Source organism: Lissotriton helveticus, chromosome 4_1, assembly GCF_964261635.1.
Source record: "Lissotriton helveticus chromosome 4_1, aLisHel1.1, whole genome shotgun sequence".
Taxonomy (NCBI): domain Eukaryota; kingdom Metazoa; phylum Chordata; class Amphibia; order Caudata; family Salamandridae; genus Lissotriton; species Lissotriton helveticus.
The window spans coordinates 1,520,542,305-1,520,569,904 of NC_136063.1; the positions used below are offsets into that span (position 1 = coordinate 1,520,542,305).

The following is a 27,600-nucleotide window of genomic DNA, read 5'->3' on the forward strand; positions in this document are numbered from 1 at the left end:
TCCTGTCTTACATAACACCCTGGCCTTAGGGTCACTTAGTGCCTACCTTAGAGGTGATGTATGTGTAATAAAATGGGAGTTTAAGGCTTGACAAGTGGTTTTAAATGCAAAGTCAAAGTGGCAGTAAACTGCACATATAAGTCCTGAAGTGGCAGGCCTGAAACAAGTTTGAAAGGCTACTTGTGTGACTTACACAACCAGTGCTGCAGGCCCACTTGTAGCATTTAGATTACAGGCCCTGGGTATATGGTATTCCACTTTACAAGGGACGTCTAGGTAAACTTGATATGCCAATCAGATGTACACAAATGTTACCATGTTTTAGGATAAATACACTCCGATTCAGCAGCATCTCACAGAAAATTATCTGGCCTCGTGGAACCCTCTTCGGCTACAGCCTGCTCCTTTGCCCCACCGAAAAAATCCAGGCTCTAAAAAAGTAACTAACTCGCAAAGTAGAAATCTTCACCGGGCGAAGGTGCCTAAAGTGTCCTGCCAGCAAGGGACCTTCCTGGGTCTGAAATGTACATTTCTTCCACTCCTGACTTCCATTCTCCTTCCCGCCATAAGTCAACTGCTTCACCGAGCCCTCTTCCAGCGACTATCTGAAATTGTGGAGTCCTCTTCAGACACAGCCTCAAACCTTACCCTGATGAGGAGTTTTGACTTCCATTTCAGAGTCTAAGTCTGAAGGTAAAACATCTTGTGTTGCTGCTGGTTTCTGTATTCACCGGTGCTTCATCGTGGTCATCCTTAAGTAGCGCTCAGTTACCAGTCAATATCAACCAGATGACCTCAGTTGGTGCTTAATCCATTATGGTGCTATTTTCAACAATGAACTTAAAAAGTTCATATATCCGGTTCCCAGTATTGGGTTATTGTTATTTTGGTGTCATTTTATTTAGCAGCATTTAGTCTATTTTTGAAAATTTTTGGGGGATTTTTTGTGTTTTGTTTTTTGGCATTATTGCTGTTGCATAAAAATAATTTACACATTGCCTCTAAGTCATGCCTGTCTGTTCTGTGCCATAGCTACCGGGCGTTGAGGTCAGGTTCATTTAGGTACTTTACTTCTTCACCTTGACAGGGACTGTGATTATTTTTTAAGGTCAATCATCACCCCCTTTACTAATAGATACATTTCTTAAAGTTATTTAGAATTGTAGTTTAGACTTTAGAGCAATGCCATTTTAGAAGCAAAGTTGGTCTATTAATGTTTCCCTTGTGATAGTCTGGATCACCGATAGAATAACGCAAATAAAAATATTGTATGGACATAATAATGTGTCAAAAATATTGAGGAAACAAATATTAAGAAGGTAGTAGGTAAATATAGATTTACAATTCTTAACTCCATATCTATATACCACTAAGATCAACATATAGTCATAGGCACATTTATAGTAAATCTTTGCTTACCTGTAGGAACTTACACACATTTTTTTAACCAATATTTTGTCTAAAAAATGAGTTTTGTAATAACCATTCTTATTATACTTTGTTATTCTATTTAAACAAATATAGTGAGTAACAAAGATTGAGCAATGTGTGACACAGAGCCTATTTAGAACCTATAAAAAATTATCATATGACTTAATGACAAATCTTTTATTTACTTGACTTTTTCTTCTTGGTGAAAACTGAGTCCACACACAGATTAGGCACGACTTTCTTTCTGTTCTCCCTAGCTCTGCAAGGGCATTCTAAAGTGCATGTTCTTTGGGACCCAAGTGGATCTACCATGGGTGGGTGTATGAGAGAGGAGCAGAATTGGCTTTCATAGTCTGTGACTATGGGAACGGATAATGGAAGTGCCAAAACCGTGGCAGCAGATGGGGAGATGGTTTGGTGTACAATTCTTCACATGTTGCCCATGTATCTCTGGTAGGGTGACTGTATTCAAGAGATGAAGAGAGTTGGGTGTGTACCTCTTTGTTGCAGAGTGGGGCAGGAAGAGGATGGGATTTGGAGGAATCTCTCAGTCTGACATACTGTGCATCCTTGAGAGGATGCACAAACACTGGTTTTCCTGGTTATAGTATGGACTGCTGTGAGAGGTGGCCTTATGGCTTTTCTTGTAAATAAAGAGATAAAGGTGCTAGGAAGAGTACTGTATGGAAATGCCTCTTTTTGCATGTTCACCCCTACATTTTTATACTTATGCTGCTGGTTTATGGACTGAGAGTGCACTGAGTCTAACTAACCAGACTTCAGTGCCAGTGTTCAAACCCATTACAAAGTATGTCAAACTGGCTATCCCTGATTGGCACAGGCTGACTTACTTATACGTCCCTAATATTGTACCCAGGGAACCTAGGGCATGTAAGGCAGAGTGTCCACCCAGAGCTGCGTCACTGCTTGTGCTACGCTGTGTGTGACAATTTACAAACATGGGTCCCAGCTTGCCACTGCAGACTGTAAGTGCATTGGTAACACAGCTAGTTCGAATTTACCATTTAAACTAGGGCAAAGCCCACACTTCCCTTAGCAATTTATGTAAGTCTTCCCTAAGGAAGGCCTATGGAGCCAGAAGGCAGGGATATGTAAATTATCAAGTAGGATATGTTTTTTATATATGTCTTAACAGCAACACTTCCAAGTTTTCATTTGCGGTGGAAGTGCTATTAACCACATTGGCTAACACAGAGTTACTGGCTAACCCCACATCCCAGCTATCTTCTATCGCATATTGAGCCTATGTACATTTAGAAATGCTGTTTTGCAGTCGCAGATGCACATCTGGCCCCTAGTTTCTTAATCTGTCCCCATTTGTGAGCGGGTTTGGAGCAGTGGTCAATCACTACTAATGATGTCAGTGTTTGCTCTGAGGTGCTTAACCTTTTCTGGGTGTAATTATGTAATGTTTAACTTTATTGATTTGGCTATTGAAGTTTGAAGTTCATCCACTAAACTCTGTTTTCCTTTGTGCATGTGCCTGCAAAACACACTAGCTGTCAGCAGGCTAGTACAAGGAGAAGTCTTGGCAGCTGCTAGCTACAGCACTAGCAGTAGGGAGTGAATGGAGACTATGGCAATGCAGGCAAATGTGTGATATGGCACTTGCAACTCTTGTCCTGTACAGAGAGCATGTGCCATACCATCTAAATTATCATGTTTATCTTTGGGAGAGGTATGGTTTTGTTGCAAACAGTGACTAAGGGTTCATATTCTAACAAGTATGCAGTAGAGAACAATTCTTTGGAGTGTGTACAGATCCTAGGTCAGAGCATAGATTTTGGTGTTGGATTTGGGGTCGACAGTCACTAGGATTCGCATTCCCACACTAAGGGGGGAGAGAGAGGGACCACTGCACACACAAAGAGATTAAACACTCTGTTTAATCTCTTTGTGTGTGCAGTGGTCCCTGGCCGAGACCACTCCTAGTACTTCTCAGGTTGCAGGATGGCATAGCCCTGTGGCACAATGAACTGACGATATGCTTTTAGAACAAATTTCGGAGTATGAACAATGAAGGTTTCCGGTAGATAAATGCTCTGACATGCGCAACCTAAAGTTCTGCAGTATAAAAAAGGACTGGGAAACGTGAGTGTTTGTTTTGGAACTTTTGACCGATACTAGCTGAACTTGAAGAGTCCGCATTATGTGTTTGAATCAGCCTACTGCTTGTCGTTGTCCTCCAGCAGAAGTCTTTTTACAATCTTCCCATAGACTTTATCCGCTAATTTCCCTATTCCTCCATGAATTACCATGTACGTACTAATGGTGCACTAGGGAACACCCTAGTGCATTTCCTTTGTTTTGTGCCCTCCATTTCCTTATCTATGTGCTCCCTCATTGGATTTGAACATTGTGCCCCCCTACAGCCTCCCTGCCCACATTGTGTTGCCAACCCACCTCCCTCTCCACCTACCACTGCTGAAGACTTCCAATCTGCCCGTTTCTGCAATATCTCTATGTGCCAGTGTCACTGTTTACCCAGGGCTTCTTGCCTGTGTCTATGTTCATCCAACCCTCTCACCAGTGGCCTTGGTCTGTCTGCCACAGTCACCAGCTGGGAAACAGGACACTGTCCACAGAGGTGGAGGGAAACATGACTTCACGTACTGGTCAATTCCAAAGTGAAGTAATTGACCACCATTTTGGGCCTTTGGGAGTTGGAAGAAAGGACTGAGTGGACAATTGTTGATTCTGGCATCACTGTTGCACCAGGTTCAGCAGGAGTATGTTTTCGAGTCATCTTCAACAATATGTAAAGTTTTTTCTTTTGTTGTTGTTATTTTTATCATTATTCGGTTTATTGCAATGATGGATGTTTACTTTCCATTACAGAAGAAAAAGTAAAATGAAAAAAGGGGAGAAGAGGAGGAAAGAAATATGGACGCTGTATAAAAGTCTGCACTCCAGGCAGTAATATTGAAAATACAAACATAATTTTAAAAACTATGGTAATATGTTACCTAATATAGAGTAGTCAGCTAAAGCAAGGTCCACTAAACAGCCAGTTATGGAGTTAGTGTGCATTATGTTAGTGGTGTATAAAGGAGTAGGTACTGTACATGTTCCAGTTCACAATTTCCTAATATTTAGCAAGCACCATATTAAGACTAATGGAGCAGTTTATGCTCTATGATTAGGATGATAGAAAGGGAGATGACATAGCCTCATATATCTGAGACTGATCAGTTAAATGCTAAATTATGTTTTCATGTAGTGCTGTTGTTGCCCTTCCATAGAGCCAAGTCATATCAGCGTGGGTGGGGACTGGCTTGTCCCCAACAACTCAGAATACAAATTTTCACCACAGCCAATGCTGTGTCTGTCCACCTCTTCCTATGCTGATGGACACATTTAGGAGGTCAATGTCAGTGTGTAAATGACCTATGCAAGATAAAAGTTGAATAGGACATCATTTGAGGTATTCATAGTGTTGACCCCCTCATACCAGAAAAAATGCAACATATCCCCTCCAGGATCTCCACATCTCCATCAATCGGAGGATTGAGAGAAGTTTGCAAGGCTCTCCCTTTTCTGGACCAGTGCCAGTTATCTACCAACTTGAATTAAATGAATGTCAGCGTTGCTTTTCGGAGCCCTCTACCATATGTCTCCATCAGCATATCCAAGTCTTCTTCCTTACAGGTATTTCCTAGAGTTGTCTGCTAGTATTCCCTCAAGGAAAACCATAAGTGTTTAGACTGGAGTTCCTCCATTAGAGTGCGGTACCAGCCAGATAAAGTCACCCTTTAGCTGCACCACCTGTGAAGATAAAGTTAAATCGGCAATTGAGGTAAGACTTCAGGAGGCAAGGAAAGTCTTGATTGTATGGAATGCCTTTATTGTATATATTACTATTTTTATTTCCCATCCAGCTGGAAATTGGTCTGAAGTACTTCAGAAATCTTGATCTTCCTGTCATGAAAACAGGGTTGAGTCTGTTGATTCCTTTAGCAGCCTATCTCATACAGAAGATCATATGTTGATCTATATTCTGGACCATATTCTACCAGAGAAGCATCTGGGAGTACAGGAACCCATGTATTTATAATAGCTTGTGGCTGTCTCTTGTAGCAGCAGATACATGGGGTCCGTTAGGGCTGCTACAGGCCCACCACTGCTCCTAAAGTCTCTGGCAGTACCTTTCATATGCACTCATTTATCTGAAGATTTCATGGTTCCCCTTATAGACCTCTGGGCCCTCTCAAAGCAGATTATTAACATTCTCTTTTTTAGTGCTGGTCCATATCCTAAAAAAAGCATACATATGTACCGTTCATAGAGGGGCTTTGGGTCATCCTTGTTAATCAATTGATCTGATGGCCTGTCATTCATATTTTGGTTTCACCCAGCAATGCATACATCATGGGCAATGGCTCAGCCTACTTCAGCCATTGGCTTTCTTGCATTGCGACAGTTGGTACTTTGTCAGATTAGATTAGCGCTATCCACCTAAAGAAGAAAAATGCCCTTCAGTGCTAGGGATTACTGTGCCAGTGTGTTTTTTTTTCTTCTGTTTATGCGTTTTTACAATGTTATTAATTCTATTTATTCCGGTTGCAGTAATTTAAAGCCAACTGTGAATTTTGTTTTCACCAAGAAGAATCATATTTTCCTGTGATGTGCATTAAAGCTTAAATGATTTCTATTTCTGTCTGTATTAGTGCAAGTTTGCTTTATCATTTGCACAAACCAACAGTTGCAGAAATTACAGTTTCACTGATTGACCTTTACAAACAAGGACATTTGCAACAGGGGCATTATTACCTGGCTGCCCGGGGGGGGGGGGGTACAATGGGCCTTTGCACCTGCTTTGCACGTCCCTGGGGCACTTTGGTTTTAGAGAAGGGGTCCCAGATGCTTGGGTGTCCACTTCTGTAATACTGATAGTACTGGTGCACATAAAGCGCTAGTGCAATCATCAGAGGACGTTTCCTCATTTTCATGGGGTGTGGCCCCATACAAGTGAGCGCATCCCTTTGCATCTTAACCTGTGCCGTATTACAGATGGGGCGCAGAGGCAAAGAAGCTGTCAGGAGGCGCACTGTCAGTGTGTCCCCTGACAGTAGTCCCATTGACCCCCGAGCCATCCCCTTGCAGGCAGGTGCAGTCACTCACTGCACCCGCCGGCAAGGGGATCTCTAGTCCCCTTTCAAATTGCAGGCGGGTTGCTGCCTGCACAGTGAAACACGTAATGGCTTCGAAGCAGCCGCTCTGTTTTTCACCTGAATGCGTTCGTGGCTGCCCTTGGGGCAGTGCATTCACTATAATGTGTTGCAGTTTCCTGGTTAGCGCGGGGCTCACCTTATCAAGAGTGCGCTCAACGCTAACAAGGAAAATGTGCTGCGTATGTAATGCGGCCCCAAGTAGTAAGTATACATTTTGGCCTAGATGTACTTTGATTTTCTGATGAGGTTGCGCCACTCTTGTGACACAGACCAATGCAAAATCCTTTTTGGCATTTACTATAGTGTGGCTTAGTAAATACAATGAAATGCAACACAGAACATTGTGCTATCTTGTCTTACTTTGCATGGGGTATGCGTTACATGGGTGAAGCATGGGCATTCTCATGCATCCACCCCATGTATTTTGACTCAAGCCCAGATTTACAAAGACATGTAAACTTAGCTTTGTGCAAAAATAGTGTGCCTACGTGACAGGGGCATAACAAGGAGAAATATCTTTATTTCTCCTTGTTATCTTCTTTTGATTTGTGCTGTGGGAATATGCCTCCTGGCGCTGTTTTTGTGCATGTAAGTATCCCTGTACAAAAATAATACTGCCTGTAAACCAGACATCCGTGCACCATGGTGCAGAAGAGCGCTATATCTAAGTAGATATGGCGCATTTGTGTTCTCTCCCACTCAGAAAGCTGCTTTGCTGCGTTGCGTGGAATCTGTCCCTTTGTTTTTGGTCCACATTTGGTGTGAAACAGGGTGCAACACTGCACCAGTTCTCTATGACTTGAAAGGAATACGAATGACATTTACAGCCCTCCCTCGCCTATATGAAGATATTATTATACATAGAGTCTCTGGGGCTCTTTGTCAATAACTACACACAGTTTAAGAGATGAGTCATGGGAGGTCCAAACATGAGATGCAGCATATCACTCACACAGTGAAAAGAAAGAAAGGACCCTGTCTTTCAAAGAAACTTCAAAATTTGTTCAGTGGATTCACAATCTGATGTCGGGCTTGACTGTGCATGTTGCAATCACATATCTGAATTGTATCTGGCTAAATCAGTCCTGCCTCAGTCAGTCATCCTTCCAAAGTCAAAAAATGCAACACAAATAAGTTAGGTACTAGCAATACTTGTATTTAAAGCATCACAAATTGTCAAAACTGCATCACTCAGCGCTAACTACGGTATCGTAGGATTCAGACTTAATTCCGCTGTTCCTATAACCCAAGCATACAGTGCACATTATTCATGAATCAGATGTAAAAATTATTTTATAAACGCTCCCAGAAATGCAGGGGATCACATACATTCACATGCAGATGGATAATAAACAAGCAGGGATAGTGCCAAAACGTTATCCTTTAACACACTGAATTTCTGCAAAACCACACAATTGTTAATTTGTCTTTACCTCCAACCAAGACCTATGGAAGTTGGCAAGTGATATGTTTCAGACACATCCTGAGCTTGCACTTGTTTGTCCTTAAAACTGTGACATTCTGACTAATGTACTTGTGGGTAATCTGCTTGTATGATCAGAATTCTTTGATATTTGTGGGTACGTTTTGCCATTCACATTCAGTCAATTACCATTTGATTTCTAAACGCATGTGTTTGGTTGTTTAAAGAATTTATGACTTGGGTACTTCATCGCTTGTCACCCTAGGGCCAATTCAAAACTGTGCAATTTTCTGACAGGTATTTCTCACCTCATCCCTAGTTGACATTACCTGGACAACAGTAATTCTAGTAGGGGACTGTGCGGGAATTCTTCTGATCCTCATAGTTACTGTGAATCTGGTAATCTCTATTGGTCTAATAAATCCTGTTACTGACCCCATAGTGGTTACTGGGCCCCTGGGAATGAGGTCCTATGTGGAATAAAAAAAAAACTGTGGTCACCAGTATTATGGGTGTCTTGCCTTTCTATCCCACAGTCTGCATGGATAAGCCACCTTCTTTATCCTCTGGCGCTTTCAAACTTGACATGAAAATCCTTCAATAGAGAAGAAAGCCAGAAGTAACCAACTTCTTAATGAACATATTTTAACCCCTAATTCCCCCGCGGCGCTGGGGGAAGGGAGGGTGCGCGCAGCGCCATGGTGCTAGTGACGAGCTCAGCTTGTCACGCTGCATGGTGGCACTGTGCTCATGACGAGCTGAGCTCGTCATGAGCACGGGAGGGGTTAAACACGTGTCTACTTACTCCAGGCATAATAACTCGCTCAACATCTTTCATGACATCTTCGAATGTCTCAGGGTCCTCGGGGGCGGATGCAGGAAGCATGGGTCTCAGATACCCTGGATTCACTCCAGGATACACCTGCCTCTTTTCAATCTCCTCCAGGTAATCAGCAATGTAATCCACCATTTCCCTTCCCCTCTTTCGGAACTCGGCTGAATCCATCATTTACGCAATAAATAAGAGTAAACCCTAAAGAAGAACACAGATGATGTTAATCATCAATAGAGTGCAAACTAAAACATTTTACAGTACTGTCTCTTGATTTGTATATAACATGTTTAATCTTAATAGTGCACATTTAAACAAAATGACGGATCATTTGTGCTTACTTTTAGCAGGTTGTTGCAGTCATTTTAAAGCACTGGAACTTGTCAGATTTTGACCGAGCACGAAAAAGAGAAAGACAGAAAAGGAGGGGAGTGGGGGAGGATAAAGGGAAAACAATAACCAAAAAGCAGTAACAAAGGGACAGCGAGTAAACATTAGTTTCATGTGCACATGGCTCAGGTTCATGAATAGAGTATTTTTTCCTTACCCAGTATTACCAGTGCTACGAGATTGTACAATACATGAGGGAGGAATCTCAGACCATGCCTCAATACTATTAAAACTTGACCGTGGGCATATTTCCCTGCCTTCACACAACAATAGATGAATGTGAACAGATATAAGCTGCCAGCCAAGAAAAAAGGGTTGAGGGAATACTTACGTCCCATCATCTCAATCCCAAGCAGTGACCCACAAGGCTTCAATGCACGGTTTGCTGAAGATAGACTCCAAAACGGAGAGGAAGAAATTTCAGGGAGACCAAAAACAATTGCAGATGAAAATACACACCCTGAATGGGCAATATGATCATAGTACCATATTGCAACTCTTCCAATGCTTAGAAAAGGCTACATTTGACTTAAACACTTATTTTACCCATCAGGCAGAATATGCCTTGCTTCGCCTAAAGTGTTGAGACATTACGAACAAGGCGAATTCGCAGGCAGATCGCTGGCAAAACTACTGTGCCAAAGGGAAGCCTACCAAGCTATATCAGCCATTAGATTCCAGAAAGAATGCCTGGTGACCCATCCGGTTGTAATAGCTCACAGTTCTAAGGGACTTGTATAGTCCTGAAAGCCCCAAGTGTACCCTTGGTGAGATAAGGTTCCTGGAATAAGTTCCACTTACCCATTCTTTCCAATAACATTTGACGGTGTTGTGTAATATCTGGTATCCCCTCGGGATCGAGTATTTAATTTAATTTAATTTAATAGCGATTTCTAAAGCGCCTGGTGACCCAAGGGTATCCCCGCGCTGTGAATTTGCAATCCTGTTGAGGGGAAAGGGGGGGGGAGAGGTGCTCGTATGGGGACACTATTTAGGGAAGAGGTGTGTTTTAAGTTTCTTGCGGAAAGCCAGGTAGTCAGGTTCTAGTCTGAGGGTCCGTGGAAGGGCGTTCCATCCGGCAGCCGCCTGTACGGAGAATTGCCGTCCTCCTGTGCGGGTCTTTTTAAATCTAGGTATGTTGGCCAGGTTCTCATTCTGAGATCGAAGAGATCTGGTTGTTATGTAGGGGGTAATAATTTTTCTGAGAATCTCGGGGCCAGTACCGTTGATCAGTTTATGTGTTGTGCACATCGCCTTGAATTGCACTCTTTGGCGCACAGGGAGCCAGTGCAGAGCTTTGAGGGCCGGCTTGGCGGACACTCTGGAGGGGAGGTTGGTGAGCAGGCGTGCCGCTGCGTTCTGTGTCCGCTGAAGTTTTGTTAGGGTGGCCTCAGGGGCTCCTAGGTAGACCATATTACTGTAGTCCAGGCGGGACAATACCAGTCCCTGGATGAGTAGTTTCCTAGAGTTGGGTGGCAGTAGGGGGAGGATCTTGCGGGTTGTGCGTAGGAGCCCGAAGCAGGTGCCTGAAGTTTTCGTTGCCTGTGTCTTCATGGACAACTCTGGTTCGAGCCACACGCCGAGTGTTTTAATTTCGCGTTTTGGTGGTGGAATTTCCCCGAATACGTCAGGCCAGAGTGCTGGGGGGATGGTCTTCCATTGTTTCCCTAGGAGCATGACCTCCGTCTTTGACCCATTGAGTTTTAATGATGAATTATTCATCCAGTTATGAATTCCTGTAAGACAGTTGGCCAGATTTTCTGGGTGGTCTATCAGTTGGGACAGGGAGACGACCAACTGAGTGTCCCCTTCTCTTCGGCAGTTTCCGGACGTCCTGCCTATTGGAGAGCTCGGACGAGCCCCCAGTATCCCCGCCCACCCCAGGAGAGACGAATCTCGGCTCAGGCAGGCAAAACGAGCAGTGCGCCGAGCAGAGCTGCTGATGTAAATGCACGCATACAGCCATTGAATCCCTTACGTCTTGGAGACAGAAGAGGAAATAATTCACGGTGTTGAAATTAGCTCGTATTACAATTCTTTTCTTCGCCATCTCCAACTGCTTATTACGTTCCCGAATGCAGAGTTTTTTTTAAGAAGCACGATTACAAAGTGATTTACAGTAAAATCTTCATTGAAATGTTTTTCAAGTTTATGTTCGCTAATATGTCTGTGGTATGTGAGCATATTATTGTGTGTCTGAGAAAAACCATGTATGCCTTTGTGCCACTTTCATCGTGAGCTGTGTTTGTATATCTACTTACTTTAGTTCAAGCACATAGCTGGCAAGGTTTCAGATTGCTATGTGTGACATTTTCATAATTTTAGTGTAATTAATGAGCAGCACTTCAATGACAATGAGGGACACGTTTTGGCGCGCAAAGTTAAGCAATGAAGACATGAAAAACATGTACATTTCAGAAATTACTCCCATTTGAGCAGCGAGAACCTCTACGGCCCCCTGACAGACATTAAATTATGACGTCCAGTGACAATACCCAACTATCACAATTTCAGTGATAGTAGCATAGTGATGCAAGCAAAAACGCACAGGTCTAGGAACAGTCACAAAGAAGAACTTACATACCAGAGGGAATTATAAACTTTTATTGTGTGAGAAACAGTACCAGAGTGATAAGCACAGTCGTGCACAATTGTCTAAAAGGTCAATTTGTATGCCAGCTTTTGTTTGGAATGTTGAGTTGAAGCAGCCGAGGGGCAGGGTGAGGGGTGCTAAAAACCGGCATAAGGATAATTGGAGGTAAGTAAACAATTTAATAAATAAAACGAATTTCGTAGCGTGTCCTGCATCGCAAAATACGATGCAGCGCGCGCTACAAAATTCGTTTTATTAATTAAATTGTTTACTTACCTCCAATTATCCATATTCTGGTTTTTAGCACCCCTCACCCTGCCTCTCCCCCGCCCCGCCTCTCTGCCCCACCGCAACTCCCTCCACGGGCCACGGCTGAGTGGAAGCTATTATGCAAAGGCTCTACGGCCTGTCACCCTAAATGCATTACAATTAAACACTTCTACTAATTCCCTGTGCCTGTGTTCATTTGCATTCTTACTCAAACTCGAAGGTTTTGGCACCTTTAAATAATTTTTACCTAATTCGGGAACATTATTATTCCAAAGCTAGTTCAAGAAGTCCACTTTTTGCTTAGATTCTGTTTCCATCGCTTTGTAAGCTATCAAAAATATTGCACTATAGTAGTGTCTACTCAATTATTACATTCAGCCCGCTTATCAAAAGTAATATTTTGTGCAACACAAGTGATACATGCGAAGTACACAAGAAAAAACACACAGCTCATACAGCTTAGCAGCTCGTAGGAAGCTGCTCTATTACAGAGAGAAGGTGATTGGAGGAGGAAATGCTGCCTGTACGTCCAAAGCTGGGAGAAGTGGCTCTGATTTACATGCACTCATACGAAGCAGACATTTTTTGCTGCAACAGGCAGGTAAGATATGCAAACGGAACTTGTAACATATTAAAGATTGTGGTCGCCATCAAATAATACTTTGCTTTTCTCTGGGGTGCCAGGGTCGGACAGAATTTTAGGGCAGTATGGCAGCTCCAGAAGGGCATTCGTGCACATGCTTTTTGCCAGTGGTGGAAATGGATATGCCGTGTGTGAGAAGTTGGCTTGGCATAGGCTGTCCACTATTCTAGTGGGCACCTTGCACCAGTCCAAACCACCCTTATTGATGGTAGGTTTAAAGACAACCTATACAGAAAGTTATCGTAATGGTAGCTGTGGAGAGCAGCCTTCAGGCTAAGTCTTGAAGGAATGTAAAGCTGCTTGTTTTACCAGTCTATAATCTCATGAATGGCCAAATGAAAGGAGGACCACACCAGGTATATATATAAAATATATGTATTTATTCTAAACACATCCCCCTAGTCTCTTTAAGAGGCTAGAGGCAAAAGTACATTCAGTAAACTTATTTAGCACACAGTAAATTAGCACAATATATGTGGAGCCCTAGGGGCGTACCAAACCATATGTATGTTTGTATGTATGTATAGATGTACTTATATAGCGCGATTTCTGTCACCGGACGGGCATCCTGGCGCTTAGACTGTCCTGACACTTACACATACATGATGTTTTCCAGCAGCAGATACATTTACGTTGCCCTAGGAAACAAATGGGTTTTCAGGGCTTTTTTAAAAGAATAAAAGTTTTCCAGACCCCTCAGACCTAGAGGAAGGGAGTTCCACAATCTTGCAGCCGTAAATCTAAAGGACCGGCCGCCAGTTCGGGACCTCAGAATCTTAGGTACGACCACCAAATGAGATGAGGCTGAACGTAGCAGTCTAGAAGGGGTGTACCAAGAAAAGAGGTCCGGCAAAGGGAGCGGACCCTGCCCATGTAGGGCCCTAAATACCAGGCACAGTGCTTTAAAATCAATCCTCTGGGAAACTGGTAGCCAGTGGAGGTCCCTAAGTGCCTTAGCAGAGGAATCCAGGCGTCGTCGTGAGAGGGCCAGTTTGGCGGCAAAATTCTGCACCCGCTGTAGTTTACTGACTAGATTAGCCGGAGCTCCCAAGAGTAGTGCGTTGCAGTAGTCAATGCGACTTAAAATTATGCTCCGCACTACCTCTGGTCTTACCTGTGCCGGGAGCAAGGGCAAAATCTTACGCAGCGAGCAGAGCAACGCCATACAGGTGGCCACCGTTCGATTCACCGATGCATCAAGCTGCAGGCTAGCGCTGAACATTACCCCCAAATTACGGACCGAGTCCGCGGGCAGACTAGCGCCCCGGAAATCGGGGGGCCAGAAATCCAGCGGAAGTGGTCTGGGGATACGGTCCAGGGAGCAGTGCAGCACCTCAGTTTTTGCGCTGTTGAACTGCAGGGAGTTATTGCCCAGCCATTCAGCCGTGGTGTTCATACAGCGATGAAAGGCCTCCTGAGACACCCCATCCTTGCCCTCGAGGCAAAAGATGAGCTGGGTGTCGTCAGCGTAGTTGGTGACCGTTATGCCAAAGGATTTAATCAACATGATCAGGGGGCGGAGGTAGAGATTGAAAAGAATGGGACTGATGGCTGACCCTTGAGGTACGCCCTGACCAACCCTTCAGGTGTTTGATTTAAAGGGTGGTATGGCCACTAGCTGGTGTCTATGATCTAGATACGACACCAGCCATTCAAGGGCCAACCCAGATACTCCGACCTCCGCCAGTCTCCTGATCAGTATTGTATGGCTGACCGTGTCGAACGCGGCCGACATGTCGAGCAGCACTAGAAAGGCTGCTCGACCCTGGTCGGCCCGCGTTCGCAGGTCATCAAGAACGGTCACCAAAGCCGCTTCTGTGCCGTGCGCTGGTCTGAAGCCAAACTGGGCCACATCCAAGCAGTTGTTAACCTCGAGAAAGTTGGAGAGGTGTTTAGTGGCCCATTTCTCAAGAATCTTAATAGGAAATGGCAACAGAGAAATGGGTCTGTAGTTAGCTGGACAGGCGGGGTCCAGATTTTCCTTCTTGAGTAATGGAGAGACAACCGCCAGTTTCCAGCTATCTGGGACCCGCGCCGAACTAAGGGACTGGCAGCAGATGGAAAAAAGAGGTGGAAAAAGCTCTTCCCGAAACAGCTTCCAGAATTTTGGTGGGAGTGGGTCAGACGGTGAGCCTGAAGATATACCGTCGGCCAATGCACAGAAATCCTCGAACGATGGTAAGGGCAGGATGTTCACTTCCGCTAGCCTGGCGCCCTCCTCCACACTGTCAGCACAGTTGGAATAATGCACAGTCTGACCAGATGGCAAGGCAAGATTATTTAAGATGGTAACAATCTTGTCCTCAAAGGCCTGTGCCAACGAGTCGCAGAGAGCTTGGGAGGCAGGTATGTTGTTTTTAGTACAAGCTGGATGGGCCAGATCTTTTACGATCTTAAATAGGGCCTGAGACTTGTTTGCAGCTGCCAGCAATAGTTCTTCCAGGTGTCTGGCCTTGGCCAGCTTAATCTGGGCCTTATAGGTCGCCAGAGCTTGTTTAAAACGAGCTCTACATGGTTCCAGATACTGTTTCCTCCAAGCACGCTCAGCCTGTTTACACTGAAGCTTGAGCTGCCGGAGTTCCTCTGAGTACCATGGCATAGCCAGATTGGTCCTAGCTCTGATTTTACGCATCGGCGCCAGAGAGTCCAGAGAGGTCGAGATTTGCTGACAAAACGTCTCATAACTCCTGTCCACCGTGTCTCCCAATGCGAAGCCTTCAGGCAGCAGACTAGGCAGGGCGGGCTGCATAAGAAGTCTAGACCATTGTCTACCCATTATAGTACCACCCACACTGCCCTTCGCCGCCGTGACAACTGGACAGGGGAGGGAGAAAAGGACGAGAGCATGGTCCGTCCAGCCCTGAGGTATGACGTCCTGCACAGACACTTGACCTGCGTCGGCAAGAAGCAGGTCAAGGATATGACCCTTGGAGTGGGTTTGCGAGAGTACTAGCTGTGAAAGCTCAATATTACGACAGGCTTGGACCAGCTCCACAAAGGCAGAATTAGTCGGACCATTTGGCCAAAGATTAAAATCTCCTAGCACCACCAGCCTAGTATGGGAATGAGACAGGTCGTAGATTAAATCTATAAGCTCAGGCACAGCGGATAGCGTCCCTGCTGGGGGTCTGTAGCATAGCAGCCCCGTGTATAACACACCTCCTGGACCCTTGATGGAAAGGCCGAATAACTCACATCCAAGGATGGCCTTGATGTTTAGCTGAGAGAAGTTTAATGTCTCTCTAAGGATTAGTCCAGTTCCGCCTCCTCTAGCCCCTACTCTGGGATTGTGTATTATTTTAAAACCCGGGGTACAGGCTGTTCCCAATTCCACCGCACTAGCCGATGTGGTTCAGGTCTCAGTCATGAAGAGTGCGTCTAGATCATAGGTCTCTATGAGTAGCGCAATCTCTTCACAGTGCTTAATGAGCGATCTCACATTCAACAGGCCGCAGGTTATAGAATCTGGGTGCCTACCGATGGATCTAAGCCCACGGTTTAAAAGAGTGCCGGTGTTCAGGCGTATGAGATCGTCACGGGAGTATAATGGGGCAGTACGTTCCTGGCAGGCAGAGAGTCCGGCGTCCGGCGCGTCCTGTGCGCGAATGGGTGCAAACGGGCTTACCTCTGGCGAACCTCCGGCGATCCGCCTGCGAGCCCGCTGCGCGCCTACGCTGCGCGCCTTAGAGTCTACCATCTTAAATTGCCGTAAGCACACGAGTCCTGCAGTCAAACCACTAGCCCCCCAACCAAGATGGCGCCTGCTATTCGGCACACCCTGGTACCCTCACCCAAAATGGCGGCTCCAAACACCGCAGCGCGACCTCCCCAAGAGCCCAAGAAGCCCCTGAAGCGCTCTAATTCCCTCAAGTGGGGATGGGGACACAATTATAGTGCAGGTAAGAAACTATGCTGAGAGTAACCCCCCAGAACAGGCCGGAACGAAGAAATGCGCCTAGCGCTAGATTTATCAGCGCAAGCGCGCAGTAGAGCACAAGATGTAAAAGTTATTTTTAAAATAGCAAAATAGAGCAGCAAATGCCTCAGCGCGCAAAGGTCAAGTAAGTCTGACCTGATAGTGAAGGAAGTACCGTTTTTATGCCCTTTCCAGGCACACGAGTCGTGCAGTCAAACCACTAGCCCCCCAACCAAGATGACGCCTGCTATTCAGCACACCCTGGTACCCTCACCCAAAATGGCGGCTCCAAACACCGCAGCGCGACCTCCCCAAGAGCCCAAGAAGCCCCTGAAACGCTCTCATTCCCTCAAGTGGGGATGGGGACACAATTATAGTGCAGGTAAGAAACTATGCTGAGAGTAACCCCCCAGAACAGGCTGGAACGAAGAAATGCGCCTAGCGCTAGATTTATCAGCGCAAGCGCGCAGTAGAGCACAAGATTTAAAAGTTATTTTTAAAATAGCAAAATAAAGCAGCAAATGCCTCAGCGCGCAAAGGTCAAGTAAGTCTGACCTGATAGTGAAGGAAGTTCCGTTTTTATGCCCTTTCCAGGCACACGAGTCCTGCAGTCAAACCACTAGCCCCCCAACCAAGATGGCGCCTGCTATTCTGCACACCCTGGTACCCTCACCCAAAATGGCGGCTCCAAACACCGCAGCGCGACCTCCCCAAGAGCCCAAGAAGCCCCTGAAGCGCTCTAATTCCCTCAAGTGGGGATGGGGACACAATTATAGTGCAGGTAAGAAACTATGCTGAGAGTAACCCCCCAGAACAGGCTGGAATGAAGAAATGCGCCTAGCGCTAGATTTATCAGCGCAAGCGCGCAGTAGAGCACAAGATTTAAAAGTTATTTTTAAAATAGCAAAATAGAGCAGCAAATGCCTCAGCGCGCAAAGGTCAAGTAAGTCTGACCTGATAGTGAAGGAAGTTCAGATTTTATGCCCTTTCCAGGCACACGAGTCCTGCAGTTAAACCACTAGCCCCCCAACCAAGATGGCACCTGCTATTCGGCACACCCTGGTACCCTCACCCAAAATGGCGGCTCCAAACACCGCAGCGCGACCTCCCCAAGAGCCCAAGAAGCCCCTGAAGCGCTCTAATTCCCTCAAGTGGGGATGGGGACACAATTATAGTGCAGGTAAGAAACTATGCTGAGAGTAACCCCCCAGAACAGGCTGGAATGAAGAAATGCGCCTAGCGCTAGATTTATCAGCGCGAGCGCGCAGTAGAGCACAAGATTTAAAAGTTATTTTTAAAATAGCAAAATAGAGCAGCAAATGCCTCAGCGCGCGAAGGTCAAGTAAGTCTGACCTGATAGTGAAGGAAGTTCCGTTGTTATGCCCTTTCCAGGCACACGAGTCCTGCAGTCAAACCACTAGCCCCCCAACCAAGATGGCGCCTGCTATTCGGCACACCCTGGTACCCTCACCCAAAATGGCGGCTCCAAACACCGCAGCGCGACCTCCCCAAGAGCCCAAGAAGCCCCTGAAGCGCTCTAATTCCCTCAAGTGGGGATGGGGACACAATTATAGTGCAGGTAAGAAACTATGCTGAGAGCAACCCCCCAGAACAGGCTGGAACGAAGAAATGCGCCTAGCGCTAGATTTATCAGCGCAAGCGCGCAGTAGAGCACAAGATTTAAAAGTTATTTTTAAAATAGCAAAATATACTAAGAAAGTGGTATAAGAACCACGACTGACATAGATACAAGGCCTTGAGAAACGCTGGGGCCACCAGGAACCACCGAAGGTAGTAACACAGGGGACCCACGGGGGACGCGTGTAGTGTCTAAACACAGCCGCGAATCACCATTAACTTCTAGGGGGAAAGTCGCGGTTGTGAAATTACAGATTAAGAACACTTAGAAGAGGACTTGGAGCAAAGCCCTTTAGAACTAGGAGGTTCTAAAGTCAACACCCACGGGAGCACCGGAAGCTGGAAGCAGAGGGGACAGAGTCTGAGTCACTAGCCAGTGACCAGGAAGGCGATGAACAGATGCCCACCGATGTCGGGTGATGTCAGGTGAAGAAGGTGAAGCTTGACTCTTCATCCGCGAGGACCAGGAGGCGTCGAGGACAACCAGGAGCTGGATTCGAGCTGTACCACAAAGGATGTTGAGTGCTGCAGAATCGGTTTCCGGATTAGACCCAACAAGCCTTGGCAACAGCAACCCATGCAGAAAGCAAAGATTGGCTTCGGTGCAGACCACCAAGGTCTGAAGGACTCACCCATTGGAGGGGAGTCAGGGAACATCTGAAGAAACCAGGGAAGCCAAAGAAACAGAAGAGCTACCTTCCTGGGGACCAACCAGTCGAAGGACCAGGGATCGCGAAGGGGCCTCAAGCAGAAATGCTAGAAGCAGGCTCGTGGAAGACTTGTGGAGTGTAGACCTACAATATTTGGTGCAAATGGTGCTCGGGGCTTGGACTACAAGTAGTCCAATGCACTGCTTCTGGAAAGCTTGGGAAGTTGATGCACTTGCATATATGCACCGGTCCAGGAGTTCCAGTCCCACGTCACTCTTGAGGGCAGTGGGTCTCAGCTTTGCTGGGATCTCGTGTCAGCCTCTGAGAAGTCTGGAAGTCTATGTCCTGAGTCGCAAATCCATCGGGTTCTGGCAGGAGCCTTGGAAATGCAGACTGGCAAGATGCTTCTTTGGTGCCTGTGTGAACAGGGGAGTCACTCCTTGACCCCAAGGGAGATTTTTCCATCTTTTAGTCGATGTAGAATGTCAAAGTTCCAGGATATATGTTGCAGAGTTTTGTCCTAAGGACTGGGATCCCATACTTATACTAAGTTATGTGGAGAAGCGTGGCTCAGTGGTTAGAGGCGGCAGACCCGGAAGCTGAGATCGACCGTGGACCAGGGTTCGATTCCCCGCCTCGGCGGGTCTTGGGCTCAAAAATTCCACGGACTCGACAATTCTCGCTCCGGTGCCTACTCGAATCACGGGGTCACACTCTGCAACTCTGGGCAATAGCTTGCTTAATCTCCACTACGGCCCCTCGCGGCGGGATGCCTGGCTTTCACCTTGTGGACACCCTGCCGGGGTTTCTCACAGGGGAATACCAGGACGGGTTCCCTAAGCAAGCGCCAGGATGCCCTTTGGGTGACAGGTTTGCGCTATATAAGTACACCTACATTTACATTTACAAGTTAGGGGGTTGGACATACTCTAGGGACCCACCTATGGGAGGTTCCAGGGAGGGGGGTGGTTACACCCCTTTCCCTTTGTCCAGTTTCATGCCAGAGCATGGGCTGAGTGCCCCTACAACTGGTTTGAACTGGGGTATGCACAGGGACACCAAGTGTGCCCCAGCACTGTCTGAAAAGCATTCTATGAAGGCACCCACCCAGCCCCAATACACTAAAGCCTGTCTGGGAGGTGGTTACACCTCCCTGTGACAGGAAACCTATTGTTCAGGCCTCCCCTGCCGGAGTTTCGTCCAGCAGCAGGAGGTCAGACTTATGTCTGTGGCTGCAGCATCCATTTTGTGATGCTGGGGCTCTTTTAAACTATTACCGGTTAGGTAAGAGTATACGTGTCTTTTCCCTCCACACGAAAGCCTGTCTGGGAGGTTATAATGCACTTAAGAGTATATGGTCTGGCTGCATCACAGAACAGCTTCAGAGAATAGATTCCGAAAGTTGCAGAGGGGTCCTGCTCATACATGGGCACCCGCTCACACAAAACCAAGCACTCTGCCTTCAGGAATGATAAGGCCTGCCATAGGAGTGACTTATAGGTTTATATGTGTCAGTGATTAAAGGTAGATACAGGTAACCTATATCTTAGTAAGGGGTGCATGCACCACCTTACCCAGGCTGTAGTAGCAGACCTATGGTGCCATTTTGGAAGACTTCCCAGGGGTGGCATAATACATGCTTCAGCCCCTGGTAGCCTCTGGGGTACCTATGCCCTTGGTACCTAAGATACCATATACTCGGGACTCACAAGGGTAACCCAGTAACCAATCTGCAGTGTACCTAATGTACATGCAATCACTTTAGAGAGGAAGCTGCTAGGCTGGGGTCCTGGTTAGCAGGGCCTCAGCCAGACTAAATTAAAAAAAACAGTGAAACACCAGCAAAAAGTGGGGGTAACCATAGTGAGCATAGCCTACTCTCCTACACTGTGTTGTTTTTGCACTGGTGTAAGTTATCACAATACAGCCCACGATAACCTAAACAAGAACGTTCCCGTAGTTTAAATGCCAACCTTACGTGTAATAGTGACATCATTCATAGTTCCTTCAGTCGTGTTTGTTGGGGTAAATAAAATAATAAACACTGTAGGAAGTAAGGATCACTAGCCTTGTTCCCATATTTACACTCTCGCGCCTCACCTCTCTTCGACTGATGCTTGTCTGAGTTTGTCATTACTCTTTTCTATATTTAGTGTCATTTATTAGAGCTTTGGGCAATGGGCGGGAATACTCCTTTTGTGTAAAGATAATGTTGATTTAAGTGCCAGACTGAAGCCCAGGCCACGTGAAAGCTGCTGTCCGCATTCAAGGTAATACAATATTTAGTTAAACGTGAAATGTAAACAGAACTGTCCCTGAAACTGATTACCTCAGGGGCAACACTGAACCACAGTCCCTGCCGGCCCATTGCATACTGGAGAAGGATCTGGACTACCCCGGAGCTGTTACCCTATGCAAATGAATTAAACCATGTAAGAGAAGCCAACACATCTTCTAAAATTACATGGCTACACAAAATCAAGGGTACATTGGTGGACATGGGGTTCAGCCACTTGTGGGAGGATCCAGGAGGCAGCACATTTCCATAAAAAAAACCTTTAAGGAGATCTATAGGAATATGGCTAAATTAAAGTGTATGTTACCCGTCCAGAATACTTCCCTCTCGCAAACATTCTTGAAGCATAAGCATAGCACTCAGTTCAAGGCCTACTGGAACTTTATAACCAAACCATGTGACAGGAAATTGTGCAATCAGTTTAGGGTTGGCTTGCTTGCAATAAAACCATTTACTACAAAATGGCAAAACACAACGGATATTATATGTCCATCATGTCAAATGACTGTTGAGTCAATCCCTCATATCCTGTTCACATGTCCAGCGTACAAATGCCCTAGAGACAAATGGCTTAAGCCGATCTGCCAAAACCTGGGCAGTAGATCCAGCATACATGCATTTCGTATTCTCAAGACCAACACGCATGAACACATAGTAATAGCTACAGGCAAGTTCCTGAGCTGGTCGTGGGGGACACAATCAAACAATTTGAAGAAACAAGGTGCAACGAGTGGCAATCACACATAACAGAAATGTTTTATGCATACAACTTATACCATTTTATGGTTATCTGTTGATGTGTAATAGGGATGTGTTCTATTTATTTATATATTTATTTATGAGCTTATAAAGCGCACTTATGCCCAAAGGCGTCCTGGCGCTGCCTACTGACTCCGGAGCTATAACGGGGGGGACTATTCCATAAATAACCAGGTCTTAAGCCCCTTTCGGAATGAAAGTTGCTCTGAGGCATTTCTGAGATGTCTCAGCAAGTTGTTCCAGGCTTTTGCAGCACTGAGGAGGAAACTGTTTCCTCCCCATCTGGCCTTTTTTACACGTGGCACCGCAACCAATCTGCCGTCGGCTGATTGAAGCGCTCTGCCCGGCACATACCATTTTATACCACTGCTCAAAAACTCTAGGCCTGTGCCCTGCAACACATTAAAGACTGTGCACAGAGCCTTGAACTGAGCATGCCTTGGCAGCCAGTGTAGTTGCCTAAGCCCCTCACGTACTGAAACATATCTGGGGATCCAGAGCAGAAGTCTTGCTGCCGCATTTTGAACCAACTGCAATCTGTATTCATGCTTCTTTCTCAAATTAAGATACAGACTATTACAGTAGTCCAAACGCGACAGTGTAAGGGCAGTGACAGCCGTCCTGAATCCCTCCACTGGAAAGAAGCATTTTCTTTTCCTTAATATCCTAAGGATATGAAAACAGGACGGCACTACTCCACTAACCTGGTCTCCATAGTCCAAATTTTAGTCAATAATCACACCCAGATTTCTGGCCTTCCCAGTAGGGATAGGTGGACTTCCCAGTGCCTCTGGTCACATATCAGGGGTCCAAATGTTGGGATTGTTTCTGAACAAAATAACCTCAGTCTTCCCGGCGTTTAAATTAAGACAGTTGGAAGCCATCCATTCCGCCACGCACTTTAGACTGTCATGGCATCTCGCTGTCATATCCACTCGAGACCCTCGTTGTAGTGATAACACAATTTGAGTATCGTCTGCATACGATGTAAGTTGCAGACCAAAAGATCTTATCAAGGCCGCCAGAGGGCTGACATAAATATTAAAGAGCGTGGGGCTCAGGGAGGACCCCTGCGGCACACCACAGGGAAGGGCAAAAGGCTTTGATTTATCCACCCCCAGGTCTACTGTCTGAGTTCTGTCGGTCAAAAAGGACTTAAGGAGACTCCAAGCCCTGCCCCGCCAACCGGTCCATCAACACTCCATGATGGACCGTGTCGAAGGTTGCCGACAAATCCAACAGAATCAGCACAGCAGCCCCTCCCTGGTCCAGTGCTGCTCTGACCTTTTCTGTGGCCTTGATAAGGGCTAGTTCCGTGCTGTGACCTGCACGAAACCCAAATTGCGTAGGGTCTAGGGCATTGGTCTTCTGAAAGAACAAGCTAAGTTGTTGATTGATGGCTTTCTCTAGTATCTTAACCGTAAATGGAAGACGGGATATTGGTCTATAACTATTGGGATCCTTAGCATCCAGGCTGTTTTTTTTTAAAAGGGGGAGTATCGAAGCGGATTTCCACTTCCTGGGGTACTCACTCAAGTCCATGATCATGTTGAGCATGGGTATAAGAGTGGAGGTGATAACCTCGGGCAGATTTTAAGAACTGCAGGTGGACAAGGATCATTGGGAGAGCCAGACCGAACTGTACACAGTAGGTTTAAAACCTCTGAGCATTGTAAAGGATTAAACCGATCTAGACTATCCTGGAGCTCCCTAGTTTTTTGTCCAATACTGGTTGCTGCTACCACCGCCTCTCCGTGGGTTTTGGAAAAGGAGGAGAAAATCCCTTCAACCTTATTCCTGAAGGACGAGGCCAGAGACTCACACAGAGCTGCACTGCTATGCGTGCAGGGCTTAGTTGGAATTGTCAGTCTGGTAATGGTCCTGAAGAGTTCTCTAGAAGAGGAATTCGCCCTCTCATTTGCTCAACAAAATAGGCCTTTTTGCCTCCAGAATCTGTTGCTTATAGAGAATAAGACTTCCTTTGTATTTTTCTTTGTTGGTTGGACAATAACCCCTTCTCCAGATCCTCTCAAGCCTCTTACACTCTGTTTTATGTTTTTGCAGAAGGTCGGAATACCAAGGTGCCAATGGCTACGCTCTCCTGGGAGTAAAAGATTTTATCGGCGCAAATTTATCACAGGCGTTCTCAATCCACCTTGTGTACAATTCCTCTGCCTTATCAACATTTGCTGAAAATTTGGGCACATTTGATGTCAAGAACTTCCCCATCTCCTCCCCATTTATATTTTTCCAGACCCTGACAGCAATCTTTTCCCTTGGTATAACTGCAGCAGGATTCCCGGATCCTAGGCGGAGAGAGAAAAGAATGGCCGCATGATCAGACCATGAGAGGGGTAACACTTCCAGCATATCCAAACCGGCATTGTTGGAAAAGATGCCGTCTTCTAGTTCACTCAATCATGGAAATGAGCATTTGGAAATGTGTATCACCCAGGTCACTCACAATATATCACTGTGGAAAAGTCTGTGACACACAACCATAATTAAAACATTTTTAATCTATCCTTTGTTACTGGTTTTAATATTTTAGCAATTTATGAACTTAAAAAAAGTACTTTTTAGCACTTTGCAAATATATTATATGCATTTGTGTAGGTTTGCACTGTACTGATTTGTTGTGTCTTTAATGAATGAAAAAATCGAAATAAAGACTGATTTGATTTGATTTGCATAGAGGCTAGCTCCAACAGCTGAAAGGAGATCTTCTCGATTGTCAAAGAATTCACCACCGCCCTGGTCATAGCCCACACCATCACAACATCAAAGAAATACTGCACCAACCATTTGAACTTCTTCTACAGCAAAATAGAAAAGATCTACAGCAACTTTGAACAACAATCAGACCTCAAAGATCTCATTGTCAACCGGAACACCACCAACTGAGACAAACACCTGAATGAATGGAAAACAATCACTGAAGAAGATACCACAGCGATCATAAAAAAAGTACACTTAGGTGCCCCAACGGACCCATACTCCCATCACATCTACAGCGTGGGAGGACCCCCAATCATCAACACCCTCACCCACATCATCAACACCTCCATCAAATTGCCACCTTCCCAGAAGACTGGAAACATTGGGCGGCCAAGCCCTCTTCAAAAAACCATTGGCCAACTATCTTGAACTCCACGACCTACTGGACCACACCCAATCAGCATTCTGTAGTAACCACAGCACAGGAATGCCACTCATCATGGCTACAGGCCAGATTTGCATCACACTGGACAATGGAGTGACCACAGCCCTCATCTTACTCAACCCATCTGCTGCCTTTGATACAGTGTCCCACCATACCTTCATCAGAAAACCGCACAAAGGAGGCATAAATGACCGGCCCCCAACTGGATAAGCTCTTTCCTCACTAGAAGAATATAGTGGGTCAGACTACCACCCTACACATCAGAATCCAAGAACCTGATCTGCACCATCAGGGCTCATCCCTTAGCCCAACCCTGTTGAAAATCTACATGACACCACTCTCCAACATCATCAGATCACATGGCATCTCCCTCATATCCTACACTGATGACACCCAACTCATCCTTTCTCTGACAGAAAAGTCCATCAGAGCCAACATCTCCTACTGCGTGATCAGACGGAAGTGCTGAACTACTGAAACAAAAACTCTCCTTGAGACTCCACCTGGTACCCATCATAGCTCAGACCTGCACCAACCTACCACACCAGAAACTTGGGAATTTATCTGTACAACAAGCTCAACATGACAGCACATGCCAACACAGTCAGCTCCTTCTTCCTTATTCTCCACATGCTCCACAAGATCTCCAAATGGCCCTGCATACCAAACACACCGTCACGCAAGCCCTCATGACAAGCAGATTAGACTACAGCAATGCACTCTACACCAGGCTCTCTAACAATCTCCTCCACTGACTCTAGACTATCTAGAACACTGCAACAAGACTCATTATTGACCTCCCACGACACATCCACATTTCACCACATCTTGGAGGGCTCCACTGGCTCTCCAGCCGCATATGCAGTCATTTCAAACTTCTCATGCACGCATACAAGGCACTGCACAACACTAGACTAACATACCTGAACAACCACATTTATTTCCACCAAAACACCAGACACATATGCTTAGCATCACTCTAACTCACACACATACCCCACATCAACAAAAGCAGAACAGGAGGCCGAGCATTTTACTATATCGCATTCAGGATCTCCCTTAAAACATTAGGAGCTCCTTGAATTACACATGAAGCCTGACTCATCAACAAATTCTGTGGGCCGAACACCCAACACCATTAGTCTAATGCCTACATGCCTGCTCAAGCACCTGGAGACCCTCATGAGTGATTAGTTGCACCATACAAATCCACATACCATAACAGATTTTGCATGCAAACCTCTAGAAAGCATCCAATTGTGCAACTTTGTGAAGTTTTCTATTCACTTTCAAACAAATTGTGTGTGGAAAAGAAATTCTAGATTCCAGTAGGTGGAACAGCAAGCAAGGATGTGGTACAAAGGACTGAGGTTGAGACAACCAAGTTGTGCTTGCCGGCACCTCCTGACACAGTGATAGAGTGGGTCTATCAGTGATGCTGTTGATGTAAAACAAGGTCCTCATGTGGCAACGTGGGCCTCGGTGGTGAGAAAGAGGCTGAAATATGCTAAGTCACACAAAGTCAGGGAAGAGCTTGCTGATGCACATAGCACATACTATGTTTAATGGTGCATGCTATTATGAAAAACGTAGACCTGGGATCTTTGATTCGGGTTTAACCCACTAATCAACAATCCACTATGCTGAAGTAAAATGCTTTTTGTTTGTGTGGCATCCCATCAAAGAACAAAGCAGGAGCTACACATAGAGACAGTTTATAAAGTGCATCTGCTGCTCTTAGCCTTACTTGCTAGGGTAGTCCCTGCTCCCTGGAAATATCCAGTTGGGTGGATATGGCTACTGGTACCATGACTGGGGGTGAGCAAAAATGTAGCCAATTTGTGAACATAAGTATTCCACTTGTTCAGTCTGCCTGCTCAGAGAAAACGGTTTGAAAAACTTCTAAACTCCCCCAAAGGTGTCATAAAAAAATCAGAGGAGTTCTTGCATGAAACCAGACCAGATAAATTCCTGTCCTCAAGAGACTTAAACTTTACATTGTCGCACAGTAACACATATGCAACACTTATTGACCTAGTAATCAAACCAGAAGATTGAGTCTTGCAAACCACTTTACATTTCAAAAATTCAGGAATGTCTTACTTTACTGTCTCTCTTTCCATCCTTGGGCACTTGCAAAAATCTACCAGTGGGCCAATTTCTGTGGAATAGGAGTAATTTAAGTTCCTTGGAGTATGACACTTAATCTAAAAATATAAGTGAAAAACTGATTGACAGGATCTACCTATGTAATGTTGTCAACCTTGAATTAAGAAGGAACTCGACAACCTTGAGTAAAAGCTCTTTCAGATTGCCAGCCATCCCATCAGTAAATGAACCAGGTAATTCAAGGGACCACTTTGATATGTAACGGCCACAGAAACTACATCTTGCAATCAATGTT

The 27,600-nt window shown here is 45.6% G+C and overlaps 1 protein-coding gene across 1 annotated transcript in view; it reads right to left on the reverse strand.

Moving 5' to 3' along the window:
• The window catches only part of LOC144827580 (aromatic-L-amino-acid decarboxylase-like), a 1,238,931-nt gene that overhangs the window by 982,126 nt on the left and 229,205 nt on the right, over nucleotides 1–27,600 (reverse strand). Inside the window, exon 2 of the mRNA XM_078685836.1 lies at nucleotides 8,852–9,079. Within this exon, the coding sequence (XP_078541962.1) occupies nucleotides 8,852–9,055 (204 nt within the window). The 5' untranslated portion in view covers nucleotides 9,056–9,079. The remainder of the gene's footprint in view (nucleotides 1–8,851; nucleotides 9,080–27,600) is intronic.